The sequence below is a fragment of the Leishmania infantum genome, chromosome 24 (assembly GCF_000002875.2).
Source record: "Leishmania infantum JPCM5 genome chromosome 24".
Classification (NCBI taxonomy): Eukaryota; Euglenozoa; class Kinetoplastea; order Trypanosomatida; family Trypanosomatidae; genus Leishmania; species Leishmania infantum.
The window spans coordinates 502,987-517,261 of NC_009408.2; the positions used below are offsets into that span (position 1 = coordinate 502,987).

A 14,275-nucleotide genomic window follows, 5' to 3' on the forward strand; every position below is an offset into this window, starting at 1 on the left:
TCCTTCTCTTCTCCCCCCTTCGCACGCGCCTCGGTGTCGGTACTCCCGCTCTTAGAGCGGTTACACTTTTCAGTTGGTCTGATTTCGTAAGCCTCGCTGTCCGGCTCGCACGCGCTTCTCCCGAGTCTCTCTTTCTCTTCCACCTCCCTGACCGGTTCGTGCCCACACACCCTTTACTCGCACTCCATCACTGTGGGCTTTGGCGGTTTGTTTTTGTTCATGTGTGTGTTTTTGGTGGAATTGACTACATCTGTTGTGCATCTCTGCCTGTCTGTGTGTCTGTGTGTGTGTGGAGGGTTCTCGGCACTGCCCCTCTCACTTGCATTTCTCTGCTTGTTGCTGCTGACCCTGCGTTGCATGAGGATTGCCTGCGCAGTGTGAACGAACCGCTGCTGTGCCTTGCACAATACACTGGGACTGTTGGAGGGCGCTGGTGCAGTGTTGCTGGCTTCTGTTGTCAGCACGTCTCCTCTTTCCTTTTTTCTGTTTGCGCCGAAAGGGGGTATCGTACACGAACAAAGGCTTGTATCACCTTTGCGCCTCCATCCGAGGGCACTGCCGCGCCTTCCTCCCAGCCCCGGCCTTTTTTGTCTTCTAGATAGCTGTGCGAGGAGGGGTACGTTCTGGAGCTTGTTGTCGTCGTGACGAAGTGCGACAGGAGGGTGAGTGCGGGTGGGGTGGGGGCTGGAGAGTCGGAAACAACCGCTTTGGCGTGTCTCGTTGTCGCATCTGTTTTTTTTTTCCTTCTCTTTGATCTTCGTGCCCTGTCGTGCTTCGCACCCCGCACGTTGTCCTTTTATTTTTCGTTGTCTTGCTCCCTGCATTCTATCACCCACCCGCCCCTACGCTACCGTATACACCGACTCGCACTCTTTCTCATCATCAGCAGGAGCTCTCGCTCCTCCTTTTTTTCCTTCGCTCACGCATCTCCGCTCGTGTGCCTCGGCTTGTTCGTACTGTGTCTCCGACAACGATCATCACCTCGAAAGCCTCTCCTCTCCTCTCGCTGCTGCTTTGCTCGTGTATTTGTGTTCGCGTTGAAAAGGGCCTACCCTCCATCCGATTACGAATATAGACGCCACCCATGACGATGGCAAACCTCTGCCTTGGCGAGGATTTTAGTGAGGAGCTCACCTGCGCGGTGTGTCTTGACTCATGGAAGGACCCGGTCGAGCTGATGCCGTGTGGGCACATCTTCTGCAAGGCGTGTGCGACGGGCTTGAAGGAGTGCCCCGTGTGTCGGGACCCCATCCGCTCCACAAAAGCGCCGAACCGCACATTAGTCAACATGGCGCTGCAGATCCGGGTAAAGTGTAGACGGTGCCAGTGGAAGGGGACACGTGAGCAAGGGATGAGCCACGTATGCGGGAAGGCGAGCTGCAGCTCGCCGAACCAGCCATCGTGTCCGCCTTGGATTACAAAGTCGCAGCCACAGCAGCACCCCACTGCCGCCAAGTTTCCCTCTCCATACACGCAGCAGTCGTCGAATTCAGGCTATGCGTCATCACCCGGACAGACACAGCAACCAACACAGAACTATCCGGATTTGTGGGAGAGCGGTGCTCCGACGCAGCTTCTGCAGCAGTCGGCTGGATACTCGACGGGCTGCGGCAACGCTTACTCAGGTGCTGCCCCACCTCCTAGTGGCGGCAACGCAAGCTCTCAAGCAAGCTACCCCACCACCAACAACTACTTGAATCAGTCCGGGGCGGGCTACTCCGGCTACAATCAGCAGCCACAACCGTCACGCTCGCTGCAGAGCCGCTACCGCGTGATTGAGCCGACCGGCCCACGCCCGTGGACGCTGTACGGATTGGACCAGTCCGAGTACGACCAGATCGTTTCTCTCTTTGTTTTCTTCGACGATAACGAAAGCGGTAATCTGGAGCCGAATGAGGTGACCCGTCTCGCACGTTGGCTGAACTTTGCGAACACTCCGCAGGACGTGAAGCGGATCTTCGACGATATGGACGTTGACCGCAGCGGAAAGCTCTCCCTCGGCGAGTTCTTGACGTGGCTTCGGTACAACAAGCCGAACCCGCAGGCCCTCTACGGCCTCACGCAGTCGCAGTACAATACAATCATGATGCAGTTCCATACGTACGACACGAATCAGGACGGGTGCCTAGAAATGAACGAGTTTTCTCGGTTAGTGCAGAATCTCGGCGACGTGGGCGATGCTGTCACAGCGCAGCGTCTGTTCCAGATGATCGACCAGGATCGCGACGGTGTCATCAGCCTGCACGAGTTTCTCCGTTTCCGGGCGGGGAAAGGCTGACCATAGCGAGGGAGAACCGAGGCTGCCCGAAGTGGCTCGATGACAGAAGAGGGCGCAGGAGAGGGGCGGTCGAGCGTTATCTTGTGAGTCGGAGAAGCAAGGCTGGAGTTGTTGTTGCAGAGGATCAGAGAAATACCCACCACAGACCTATCGTCTCCCTCTCCAGGCTTTATCGTGTGACAAGTACAGACGGGCAGTGTATGACATGACGATCGTGAGGATGGTGGACTGTCTCGTGGTGGTACAGCGGGACGCTGTGAACGTACGTGTGGTAAGGGGCGGCGTGCTGACCACGGTGACGGATCCGTTGTATTCTGTGGCAGTGCAACTATTTCCTTTTTGTGGGATGCTGTGTTATTGCTGAACACGTGGAGCGGTGGTCGCCGCCGGCTGCCGTTCCCTTCTTCCTTGTTTGTGGTAGCACTGCTTCTCTTCTTTCACTTCTCTAGTTCTTTCCCGTCTGCTGTCCCACTCTTTCTTTCTGAGGATTTCTTCCACGCGCCATTTCATGTACCATGGCCTCCTGCGAAACCCCATGTGCGCGTGCGTGGTGGACGGGGCTCGTCGCCTTTTTCACGGAAATCCTAAGGAAAACAACTAAACACCGAAAAGAAAGGCGCAGCGGGCCAGCCGGCGGCCCTGCGCATCGACTACTCGCCTCGTGTGTGTTTGTGTTTTGAATTCATGCCTCCTTTTTGGTTATGCGCACAGTTTTGCGCTGGCTGAACGGGGGACTAGGTGTCGCTGTTGGCGGAGGTGATGCACAGGGTCGAGAGCGGCTCCGGCAGCGTGGCAGGAACACCACATGTATTGACATGTGCACAGCGACATGGACCTCGTTGCTTAGAAGGCAAGGGGGTGTGCGCAGGCAGGTCTGTCACAGTGCGCTCGGAGCGAGAGAGGAGATGCGGCCTGCGCGAAGAGGGTTTGGTGCGAGGTACGTTGAGGGGGGAGTTATAAGGGGCTCTAGTCGAGGCGGAGAAGGGTCCTACTGCTCGTGCGTGGGTGGTATATGCTTGTACTAGCTCATGCTCTTAGCTGTTGTTGCTGTGGATGCGGGTGATGCATCGCCTTCTGACCCCCACCCCCTCTTCTCTATGCAGACTTCGCTGTCGGCTGTGCACGTGTGTAGGGGTTTTTTCGAGGTCTGTTACTGCGATTCCTAACTTTGTCCTTTTTTTTCTCGGCTCGTTATTGCCTCTCTGCAACCACTTTCCTCCCTCTCAAGAAAGAGGGCGTTGTTTTGCTTCGTCATCATAGTCGTGACGGTCGGCGTGAACGACACACACACACACACACACACACACACACACGAAATGCGAAAACGAGCGTGCACTTACATGAGAGGGCGAAGGCTGCAGATGGTGGTGTGTAGTGCGTATGTGCGCACGCGCCTGTGTGCGACAGTTTGCGTTCTCTGAAGTGTGTCTCCGAGGTATGTGTGCAGGGGCCTGCGTGCGATGGCGCCGCTGGGAAGAGAGCGAGCGAGCGAAAAGGAGGCACGATACCGCGTGGACGTGGTGGCAAAGGGCCGCCGATCGCCTATTGGTGGTGCCTCGGCTTCTGCAGCGGAGATGGGTGCGGGGCACTGCCACTGTCCCTGATGTTCATCTTTTCCTCTTGAAGGTTTCGCACCACTCCCCACCTCTTTCTTTTGTTTCCACGTCTTTCCCCTTGCCCCGCTTCTCTATTCCTCTGTGGTCGTCATGGCGTTGCACTTCCTCTGCACTCTAATGGCCCCTGAGCGCTGGCGCTCACGACTCTTCTTGAAACCAACGGCTACATGATCGGGGGGGGCCTCTGGCGACACGCATAAACAAAACATACCATATCATTTATGCCCAATGGCATGGGCGTGTTTGCGTATGGGGGTACGTCTTGTATGGGAGCTGCACTGCATTCTTTCGGGACTCACACACACATATATGTATATATATATAGAACGCGCTAGTGCGCGCCTCTTTTCTCTCGTCGTCTGCTTCTGTCAGCACGCTCCTGCCCCTTCCCCCTCCGTGTCCTCTTCAGCGTACTGGGATTGAGCAGCATCAAAAAGAGACACCCCGAGAAATAACTCTTGAGCTGATTGTATAGCTCTCCTACGCGTCTTCCTTTGCTCTCCCATAATGGCAAACCTCTGCCTTGGCGAGGATTTTAGTGAGGAGCTCACCTGCGCGGTGTGTCTTGACTCATGGAAGGATCCGGTCGAGCTGATGCCGTGTGGGCACATCTTCTGCAAGGCGTGTGCGACGGGCTTGAAGGAGTGCCCCGTGTGTCGGGACCCCATCCGCTCCACAAAAGCGCCGAACCGCACATTAGTCAACATGGCGCTGCAGATCCGGGTAAAGTGTAGACGGTGCCAGTGGAAGGGGACACGTGAGCAAGGGATGAGCCACGTATGCGGCGCCTCGGGAAGTGGTTCGTGTGCACTGCAGACGACGACGCCCTCTACCATGAGACCGCCTCCAGCACCGGCGAGTAGCTCCTCTGCTGCTTACGACTACCGCGCGCCGGTGCCGAGCGCGTGCGCCAACTATGGTGACTACACTGCACCGCCGAACCTTGAGGATTTTTGGACCAGCGGCGCACCGGCACCACCTGCCACCGCCCCGGGGCGCCCTCGCGTGATTGAGCCGACCGGCCCACGCCCGTGGACGCTGTACGGATTGGACCAGTCCGAGTACGACCAGATCGTTTCTCTCTTTGTTTTCTTCGACGATAACGAAAGCGGTAATCTGGAGCCGAATGAGGTGACCCGTCTCGCACGTTGGCTGAACTTTGCGAACACTCCGCAGGACGTGAAGCGGATCTTCGACGATATGGACGTTGACCGCAGCGGAAAGCTCTCCCTCGGCGAGTTCTTGACGTGGCTTCGGTACAACAAGCCGAACCCGCAGGCCCTCTACGGCCTCACGCAGTCGCAGTACAATACAATCATGATGCAGTTCCATACGTACGACAAGAATCAGGACGGGTGCCTAGAAGTAAACGAGTTTTCTCGGTTAGTGCAGAATCTCGGCGACGTGCGCGATGCTGTCACAGCGCAGCGTCTGTTCCAGATGATCGACCAGGATCGCGACGGTGTCATCAGCCTGCACGAGTTTCTCCGTTTCCGAAGCGGAAAGTACTAAGGCAAACGATGCTGGCCTTTTTTCTACTTCGGTTTTGCCTCCTCACGGGCAGAGGCAGCGCGATCTGTGACCATGACAGCACGCAGCACCAGTGACGCTCGAGAAGCGGGACGACCACAGCCGTTATGTACGTCTCTTTCACCGCTCGTCTTTTGCACGACACGCTCTTCGCTGGTGAGAAGTCGCCGTTGCCACGGCGAATATTATGGCGAATTGCATCTTTTCTTGATTCCTTGCAGTACCCATACACCCTGCTGTCGTGGGACCCCTCCCAGTGCGTGGTATCGCAGGGTCCAGTGCCCCCACTCTGTCTGGGGAGGCCGAGCAGCCCCCCTCCACTATCCCCGCCAAAGGCCAGCCCGCTTCTCGTGGTTACAGAGTCATGCACCGACGACGTAGGGGGGAGGTCGGAGTGAGTCACCGCCACTGCTGTCGGCGGTCAGGTCCTGGATGGCGCTGCGGTGGGGGCACCTGCAACAGTGAGCACGCTTGTGCCATCCGTGTGGTGGGTGGAGCTCCGGCGTGCCCCCCACCCGGCCCTCACACTGCCTTGCTGGTGGGGGAGCCTGGGCCACCGCGGGCGGGATGCGGCGGGTGGGGACGGGCATGGTGGTAGGGGGGCGGCTGTGGGGCGGCCTGCGGGGTCAGGGGCGAGTAGATTGTGAGGCGCGGGGTCCTTGCCGTGATGCGTGCCTGCTGCTGCTTTTCGCGAGGCGATGGGGCCTGCGGGCAGGGCTGTGCCGAGCGTGGGCTGGGTCATGCTCTGTGGCAGAGGGGACGCGTCGAGGCGACCGAAACGACTCGATTAGTCTGCCTTACACAGCTTTTTGCTTTTCTCATCGCCGCTTGAGCTGTCGGGCGAGACAGACCGCTCCTGCCCAGATCTCTCTTTGATGTCTTGTGATAGGTTTTCCTCTCTATTCGTTGTCAGCCTTTTCCTCCACCACCACACTTCTGCTGCTCACGCCGTACGCTTTCATGCAGGTGTACATACCGAAGGTGTGCGTGTGTGTGTTTGGTGAGGGCGCGCCGCTTCTTTGGCATCTCGTTGATTAATTTTTCTTTCATTTTTAAGGGGGATGCCGATGGGCTCGTCGTCGTTTGTGTGTGCACGTTGCGCTGCGGCGTCACGCTTGTGCTACACCCCGATAGGGGAGCAGTGAAGTTGGACTTCCTTCTCTTCTCCAACGACGTACACCCGCCCCCATTCTTCGCTTCTTACAGGAAGAGGGCAGAGCGTGCTTCGATGCAGCCTCACAAGAAGGCACCCAATGCGGCAAGTAAACCGAAAAAGAAACGAGAGCGACACTGGGCAAGTCGTCGGACAGATGTGGTGCTGGGGGATATCGGATCATCTCTCTGCTGCTTTGAATGGGCGTATGTGCGTATATGTGTGTGCTTGCACATGCGTGCTCCTCAATGTGTGTGCCGCAGACTACACGCAGACATTTGCGTGCACACACCCGCTTCCAGGGGCCAAACAGCGAAAGGAAGCGCACCTGGCCGCTGCTGTCATGCGCCTGGGGCCCTGTTCTCCGCTGCCTTCTTCCCTGCCTGCTTAGTTCTTCTACCTTCACTTCCGTTGTTTTGTTTGTTTGCCGGCCGACTTCTCCGGCGTCATACACACGTGCGCGCGCACACAAACACACGCACACACACACGCATAACGTGCGCGCATGCCGGATTTGTCTGCAAGAACACACTCCGGAACTTCAGTGCCCCGCTGCTTTGAACAGTGAAGAATTGGGCAGCTCCGAAGCCTCGAGGACGGTGGCACGCCATCGACGTCGCACACTCGTTGTATTCACAGCACCGCTTCGTATTACGTCGCACATAGACAAACTAAAAGCTCCGTGATTGAAACAACACGGAAATGTCAGAGGTGACAGCGTTCTCGGCCTACCAGACCCGCTCGACGCTGCTGGTGGAGAGGGAGAGGGCACTGGACGCGCGCCGCACCGCGGTTGCGGAGCTGCGGCAGATGGTCGCCACGCTGACAGCCGAGAACCGCACTCGGGAAGAGCAGCTGGTGGCCGAGCGCTCCCGCTTCAGGGAACGCAAGTCAGCCCAAGACGCAAAGGTCTCTACAAAGGAGGCGGAGGCTCGCACTCAGCAGAACCGCGTCAGCGTATTAGAGGAGGAGGAGCGGCAGCTCGGCAGCACCATCGCAGAGCGCGTGGAGGAGGTTCGAACGGCCACCGCCGAGGTGGAGCGACGCCGCGACCTCGAAAAGACTTTGCGCGAAGCGAGGGAGGCACTCAACAAGGCCAAGTTCGCCTTGGAGGAGAACGACGCCAAGGTGATGCGCCTGGAGACGCGCCTCGCGCGACAGGAACTGGCCACAGATAAGCGTCATGCCCAGCTGGCGGGGCGTGTGCCACAGTACTGGTTTCCTCGGGTGCCGGAGGCTGACAAGTCCGCCTCGCTGGAGGACACGGCTGGGGAGAGTGTGTACCTTGTGGATGAGCTCGCGTGAGTTGATAGATGCATGGAAGTCACCAACACCACTACCTTCCCCCGCTTCCCTTCCCCTTGGTAGGTGCGGTGTTGGCATTGCACCGTACTTCTCGTTTTTTTATGTGTTTTCTCTGTTAGATGCATCACTTCTCGTCGTTTCTGTTTTACGTGCGCTCAGCTGTTCTCCCCCCGCCCCGCCTCTCTCCACAGCTTTATTGCCCTTCGCTTTTTTCAACAGCTGTCTCTACGTGTGCGGGATGTGTTTCTGTGGGGTCCTGCTGGGAAGGGCAGAGGATGGATACGGGGCCCATCAGTGACAACGCTCCGTCGTCTTCCCCCTGTCCCTCTCTCTCTCCGCTTGTGCTTTCTTGACAGTCGACACACCCGTACTTCTGGCGCTAAACGCTGACGACCACTCAACAGCAAAGACACAACGCATCGTCGCTCCCACGCGCGGTGACACACCGGCAGAGCCTTCCGCTGTCTCTGCCAGAGCCATCGTGGCAACACGTGTGCGCATTCGTTACCCAGTCGCCGCATCGCGGCGAGGCTTTCTCACACGGATGTGTCTGCGCTGCTGACGTGTAGACATGCGTCATCGTGTGAGTTGGGATGCGGGCGTAGGCGAACGGAGAACTGAGGTGTGGGTCTCGTCCTACCGGCGCCTTACTCTCTGCCACACCATTCAATGGAAGCATGCCTCCTCTCCCTCCTCGCTCCCCGGCACCGTGTACATCGTTTCCCTCCTCCCACTCTCGCCTGCTGCTGTTCTCCAACTCCGTCGCATCATCGTCATCTCCACCCTTTGTCTTTTGCGCGTGCGCGCGCACGCTTAATGATTCCATGTCCACGGACGCGGTTCACTAGAGACACACACGCACTCCTCCATTGCCAGCCCTCTTTTCGCTCTCCTTCTGCTATTCTTTCTTCCCCTCTCTCTATCCTCTCCTTTCTTTGGCTTTGCCCTCGCCGTCCCGCAGCGTGTGTGTGCCTGTGCGTCTAAAAGGGCGTGCACCTGCTGTGCTGTGTGTGCTGCTTTGGGCGCTCACACAAGAAGGGGGTGGGGCGCACCTTTTCCCTTCCCTCTTCTCTGGTGGCGTTTGGTTTCCTCTCTCACTCTCGTGCTTTTTATTTTGTGTTTAGTGTGTGGAGCCCCTACACCACCTTCCCATCCACAGACGCAAGAGCGATACACCCCAAGGCACCGACGTCGTGTGGCACCGCTCCCTCTCTTCCCCCCTCCTCCTCCGTAGCAGATCTGCTTTTTTGCTTTTTTTTTTCGCTTCCAAGAGGGTGAGGTCAGACTATCGCTGCGTCATCGCCGTACGTCGTGCCGATTGCTAACTTTTATTCCCTCACGTTTGAGCCCCCCTTCTACACACGCACGGCGTGCCGCCATTCTTGCCTGTCTGCATCATCTCTGCTCATAGCCCTTTTCTGCTTTTTCTTTTTCGTGCCTCCCCCTCTGCTGCGCACGCGGGCCTAACCGTGAGCTCACGCAAACGCGCGCGCGCGCTCTCCTGCTGCTGTTCACTTGGACGTCTCTAAAGTTGGTGCTGCCGTTTTTTTTTCTTTGTATCCTCTCCTCTCTTCTTGTACTCGCCATCGCTTCCTTTGTGTTTCGTCTTCCCCGTCTTCTCGCTCATTCACTCGCATAACCGCCACCACCACCATCATCATCATTGGTCTCTCCTTCTCCCTCTTGTTGATTGTTTCATCTCGTTTTCTTGTGCCTTCGTTTCGCGTTGTTTGACCCTCTCTTGTATCCGGACCTTCGCCGCCTCCCTTCGCGCTCTCTCTCTTCCACCCTTTACACACACACACACACACACACCTACGTACCCCGTGACGCGGAAGGCACCATTCCGGTGAGCCAACGGTCTCCACGCTTCTTCCAGCTTCCGTTGACATTGCCGTGTGCTGCCTCCCCCTCTCTCTTCTGCCTCAGCTCTGTGGCGGACACTCCACCGTTGCTCCTTCGGCTCCTGCCGCCTTGCTCTTGTCCTCCACTTCGTGTTGCCCGTTCTCCCAACACTTCCGAGCCATGCCGCGGCGTCACAGCCTTACAGCTACCGCGGCAGCTGCAGCTGCTGTGCTGTGGCCCCTCGCAGTGGTGTGCTGGCTTGGCTGGGTCCCTGCCACCTCGGCGGCGTGGCCCGGGACATTCCAATCAGCGCAGCAAGACCTGAGGGTGGCGACGACGCCGTACGACACTGAGGTGCAGGACCTCTTGGCACCTGCCCTCGCTATGGGGCTGGGCCCCATGGGTGGCAGCGTCTATGTGAGCCCGAGCTCGAGCACGAACGCTTCTGCATTGTTCGTCTGTGCGCGAGCAGACGTGGAATCCATGCTTGCGCCTGTCACGGTGACCACCTTCGACGCGCTCTTCCACTCGATGACCGACGTCTCGGGGCAACTGGACGTGAATCATGGCTGCTACATGGCGAACACTCAGGACAGCGTGCCTCAGTGTGTGGCGGCACTGACGTCCACTGCGGCAGACTGCGGCGGTTTCGCAGAGGATGCCGTGGGGCCGCACTTGCGCGATGCTGCATCGACAGATGACCGCCGCTCTACCTCCTCGCCCGCTTTGCCCGGTGTTGTGCCGTCCAGTGCCGCGATGCTCGCCGCCTACGTTCGTGATTGGGGGCAGCAGCGACTCAAGCTGGAGCGCTCCCTGCGGCGCACCCGCGAGGCGACGGCCGCTTTTGCCCGCGTGCACGCACTTGTACACAGCGCTGCAACAGTGCCATCTAGCAAGGAGGAGGCACGGCTGCTGCGCGCTCGAGCAACGGCGCGGGTGGCGGAAATAGCCTCCGCCGCGTACGACCGAGTAATGGATAAGTACTACATCTTCAACACGTGGTTAGGGCCATCCCTCGGGATCGTGATGGGAGGCAGCAGCGACGGCAGCAGCAGTGGCGACGGAAGGGGGCCACATAGTGCCGTTGGCCCCGACGTTGCGGAGTGCTCTGTCGATACATACGTGCGTCTGCTGCTGTGGGGCAATGAGTCCTTGTCGGCGGTGCTGCTGGAACTCATGGGCACAACACTGAAGACAGCAGATTTGGTGCGCGCTAAGGTGTTGCAACCAGCCGTGCGGGGCCTGGAGTGTGTGCAGGTGCTGACAGCATTGGCCGTGATGGTGCTGGAGGATGAGCCCGTGCGCACGGTTGCGGCAATGCTGGCCACGGGCACCTTGAAAAACACGTCTGTATGGTCCCTTGATGAGTTTGCACTGTTGGCGCCTGGCTACAACAGCGACCTACGGCAGCTCCAGCTCTGGAGCCTCGCCTACGCGTTCGTCACCGTCGCGCACCCGGCAGTGGCGCACGACCTCGTAGGCGGCACCGACGTTGCCGCGTGCATGCACCGCGCCGGACTCGTTGTGCCAGACAGCATCACCGGCACGGTGCCTCCGTCTATCTACTGGTGTCTCTACAACACGTCAATGAGCGAGATGACGCCAAGCGCTGTACGCCAGCGTTCCCTTGCCACCCGTGAAAGCAGCGCTGCCGCTCCGAATGGGCAGTGTCTGTGGGGACTAAGCGTGTGGGATGGACTGTGTGGCGGTGCGGCGTTCGACCCCGCTCGATGCAGAGACTGCCCTCCCGGCTCCGTCGGGGACGGCGAGGGTCACTGCGTGTGCGGTGATGCCAGCACGATGTATGCGACGCTGACGGGCGGTTGTGTGGCAAAGGGGCCCGCCCACGACACCCCGGGTGTTCGCGTGATACACACAGGCAGCAACAACATCGTTCCTCTGTCCGGCGACAACGCAGCTGTCGCGCTCCTCTCCGTGCAACTGCCCCAAACGGCAGCCCTGTTTGACCCCAGCGCGTATCTGCGCGTGGATGTCGTGTGTAACGACAGCGGCCGTGGCGGTGGCGGGACGCGGTTTGTGGCAACGCCGTCAGGTGATCGGAAGGCTTCGTGTGCCTCTGTCGTGGAGTATGAGCGGCGGCAGGAGCGCACCGGCGTGGCGCACACCTTTGGCAGCGGCACTCAGCGCTTCGTTACGTACGCTGAGAACTTGGCCATCTCGGTGACGGGCACCGCCGCCTTCTACGGCGAGACGTGCAGTGTGACCGTCACCGTGGACAGCACGCTGCATCGCGCCTCGCGGTCCGTGACGGCCGGCACGTGGACTTTTGTGCCGGGCGCGACGCCGCTGCATCTGACGGCGTACAGCCATGCAAGCGGCTCAACCTCTTCAGAGGCTGCCAGCGCAGATATGCTCCCGCGGTGTGTGGACATTCTTGCAGCGTTTTCTGGGCTTGCTGCGTCCAGCGCAGTGCACGTGGGTGTGTGCCGCGCGTCTGGTGAGCAGCTGGGGGTGTTTGTGGCTCCTGGGAGATACAGCCTCTTCGGATTATCCACGCAGCAGGTCGCCGGTGCCCGCGTGCGTCGCAGCGCTGGTGCCGCTCAGGACGCCGCCTTCACCTCGACGGTGCAGTCCTTGGCAGCGCGGACCGGCATGGAGGTGATTCTGGAGGGCAGCGGAGGCGCCGCTGCGGCTGTGTTGTGGTCTGCCACGCTGCAGTCTTGCGTGACACCGCTGGCCGTGAACGCCTGGCGCTCCGGCTGGTACGCGAACATCAGCGTCGACAAGCTGCGACTTGCCCGCTCGCTGCGGGTGAGACTCGTGGACACGTCGGAAACCTTCGCGTTTTCTCCCGTGGAGGAGGTGGTGCCGCTCCACTACGAAGACGGCGAGGGCAGTGACAGCAGTGACAGTTCAGGCGGCGGCGGTGGCGGCTCCGCCTCGATCGCTGACGAGCAGTACGGCTTCGGGTACGTGGCCGCCATCGTCATTGCCTCGGTGGCTCTCGCTGCACTGCTGGTGCTGCTGGGCTCATTGGTCTACTTGCTGCTAATCACAGATGCGTGGCCGAAGCAGCTCTTGGTATGAAGCACCGACGCCGCCCGTGACGTTTTAGGGTTTTCGCACCTCGCTTTTCGCCCGCATCACTCCCCCCCCATCTCCCTTCATTCTTCCTCTCCCTCTCTGGCGGTCTGTGCGTCAAGTGCCGCCTGGACTCTCTACGCAAGTGCACGTGCGCACGTGTGCACGCTTGTGTGTGTGCGCGCGCGCCCACATGCGGAGGCTTTCGCCTTAAATAACTCTTGTGCCTTTCCGGTTCCCAGCGATGCACGCGGCATACGAAGAAGAAACGTTCCTCAAAGCACCGCGCATGCCATGACGCCAAGGTCAAGCCTAGCCCCCGTGTGGCGCGCCTCGTCCGCTGCCATCAGCGCTGCCCCTGCTGCCCCCCCCCCACCACGCGACGAAATGCCCAAAACCGGCATGAGACGTGGATGACGTGAGGTGGGGGCCCGCACAGAAAGCGAGCAGGTGAGTGAGATGAGGCGAGAAAGAGAAGGAGCAGCTGCTACCCGCGACTGCACATGCGAGGTTGCACATACGTGTATGCACATATGCATATAACCCCCCTCTCTCTCTTTCTTTCGGTGCCAACACGGTCGTATGCGCGAACACGACGAATGCGGATGTCGCCCCCTTCCCCTCCCCCAACTTGTTCACCTCTCTGGCTCTTGCACACACACACACATACACATATGTATACATACATACATGCGTGTATACATATATATATATATATACATTTATATATACACAGGCATGCAAAGGGTGGCGTGTACACACCCACTGACCCGCACAGAGACAGACACAGACCGGTGGCGCATGTCGTAGCACGAGTATAGAAGACCAAGCCCAAAAGAAAACAAAACGCTCTGCGTAGACGAACCACATTCAGTTCCTGTGGCGCCCCCGGACGCGGCAAGCAGAGAGGGTGAGCGGATCCATCAACTCGCCCACTCGCTAGCCCACAGACACATGCGTATAGGTAAACAGACAGACACCGACACCGGTGAAACCCATACACGGGCGCGAAGGGGCTCAGACAAACAAACACAGCAACAGAAAATAAATGGGTAGTATTCACAAACTCACCGACGACGTGATCAACCGTATCGCAGCCGGTGAGGTGGTGCAGCGACCCAGCGCGGCCCTAAAGGAGCTGCTGGAGAACGCGATCGATGCGGGGTGCAGCCGTGTGCAGGTCGTGGCGGCGGAGGGTGGGCTCGAGGTTCTGCAGGTGTGCGACGACGGGAGTGGCATTCACAAGGAAGACCTGCCGCTGCTCTGCGAGCGCTATGCGACGAGTAAGTTGCAGACTTTCGAGGATCTGCACCGGGTCACCTCCTTCGGCTTCCGCGGCGAGGCTCTCGCGTCTATATCGTACGTGTCACGAGTGACAGTGACCACACGTCGCCGCCAAGCGTGCGACAAGAGCGGCGATAGCGCGTCCGGAGCAGGCTCGTGCTCATCGTCCACTGCTGGAGCAGCGGTCGCGTGGCGCTGCCAGTATCTAAATGGAGCCCTCCT

General features: G+C 59.1%; 4 protein-coding genes across 4 annotated transcripts; all 4 read left to right on the top strand.

The window, feature by feature from the left end:
* Positions 1-1,090: 1,090 nt before the first annotated feature.
* Positions 1,091-2,278, top strand: LINJ_24_1420 (conserved hypothetical protein; the record flags this gene model as incomplete). The annotated part of the gene is made up of 1 exon (XM_001465931.1): positions 1,091-2,278. One exon carries the CDS (start codon positions 1,091-1,093, stop codon positions 2,276-2,278), a length of 1,188 nt encoding a protein of 395 aa, XP_001465968.1.
* A 2,123-nt stretch (positions 2,279-4,401) lies between these two features.
* Positions 4,402-5,406, top strand: LINJ_24_1430 (conserved hypothetical protein; the record flags this gene model as incomplete). Its single annotated transcript, XM_001465932.1, has 1 exon — positions 4,402-5,406. The coding sequence occupies one exon, from the start codon at positions 4,402-4,404 to the stop codon at positions 5,404-5,406; it is 1,005 nt and encodes a 334-aa protein (XP_001465969.1).
* Positions 5,407-7,279: 1,873 nt separating this feature from the next.
* Positions 7,280-7,882, top strand: LINJ_24_1440 (conserved hypothetical protein; the record flags this gene model as incomplete). The annotated part of the gene is made up of 1 exon (XM_001465933.1): positions 7,280-7,882. One exon carries the CDS (start codon positions 7,280-7,282, stop codon positions 7,880-7,882), a length of 603 nt encoding a protein of 200 aa, XP_001465970.1.
* Positions 7,883-9,907: 2,025 nt separating this feature from the next.
* LINJ_24_1450 (hypothetical predicted transmembrane protein) lies at positions 9,908-12,775 on the top strand (the record flags this gene model as incomplete). Its single annotated transcript, XM_001465934.1, has 1 exon — positions 9,908-12,775. One exon carries the CDS (start codon positions 9,908-9,910, stop codon positions 12,773-12,775), a length of 2,868 nt encoding a protein of 955 aa, XP_001465971.1.
* Positions 12,776-14,275: the final 1,500 nt, after the last annotated feature.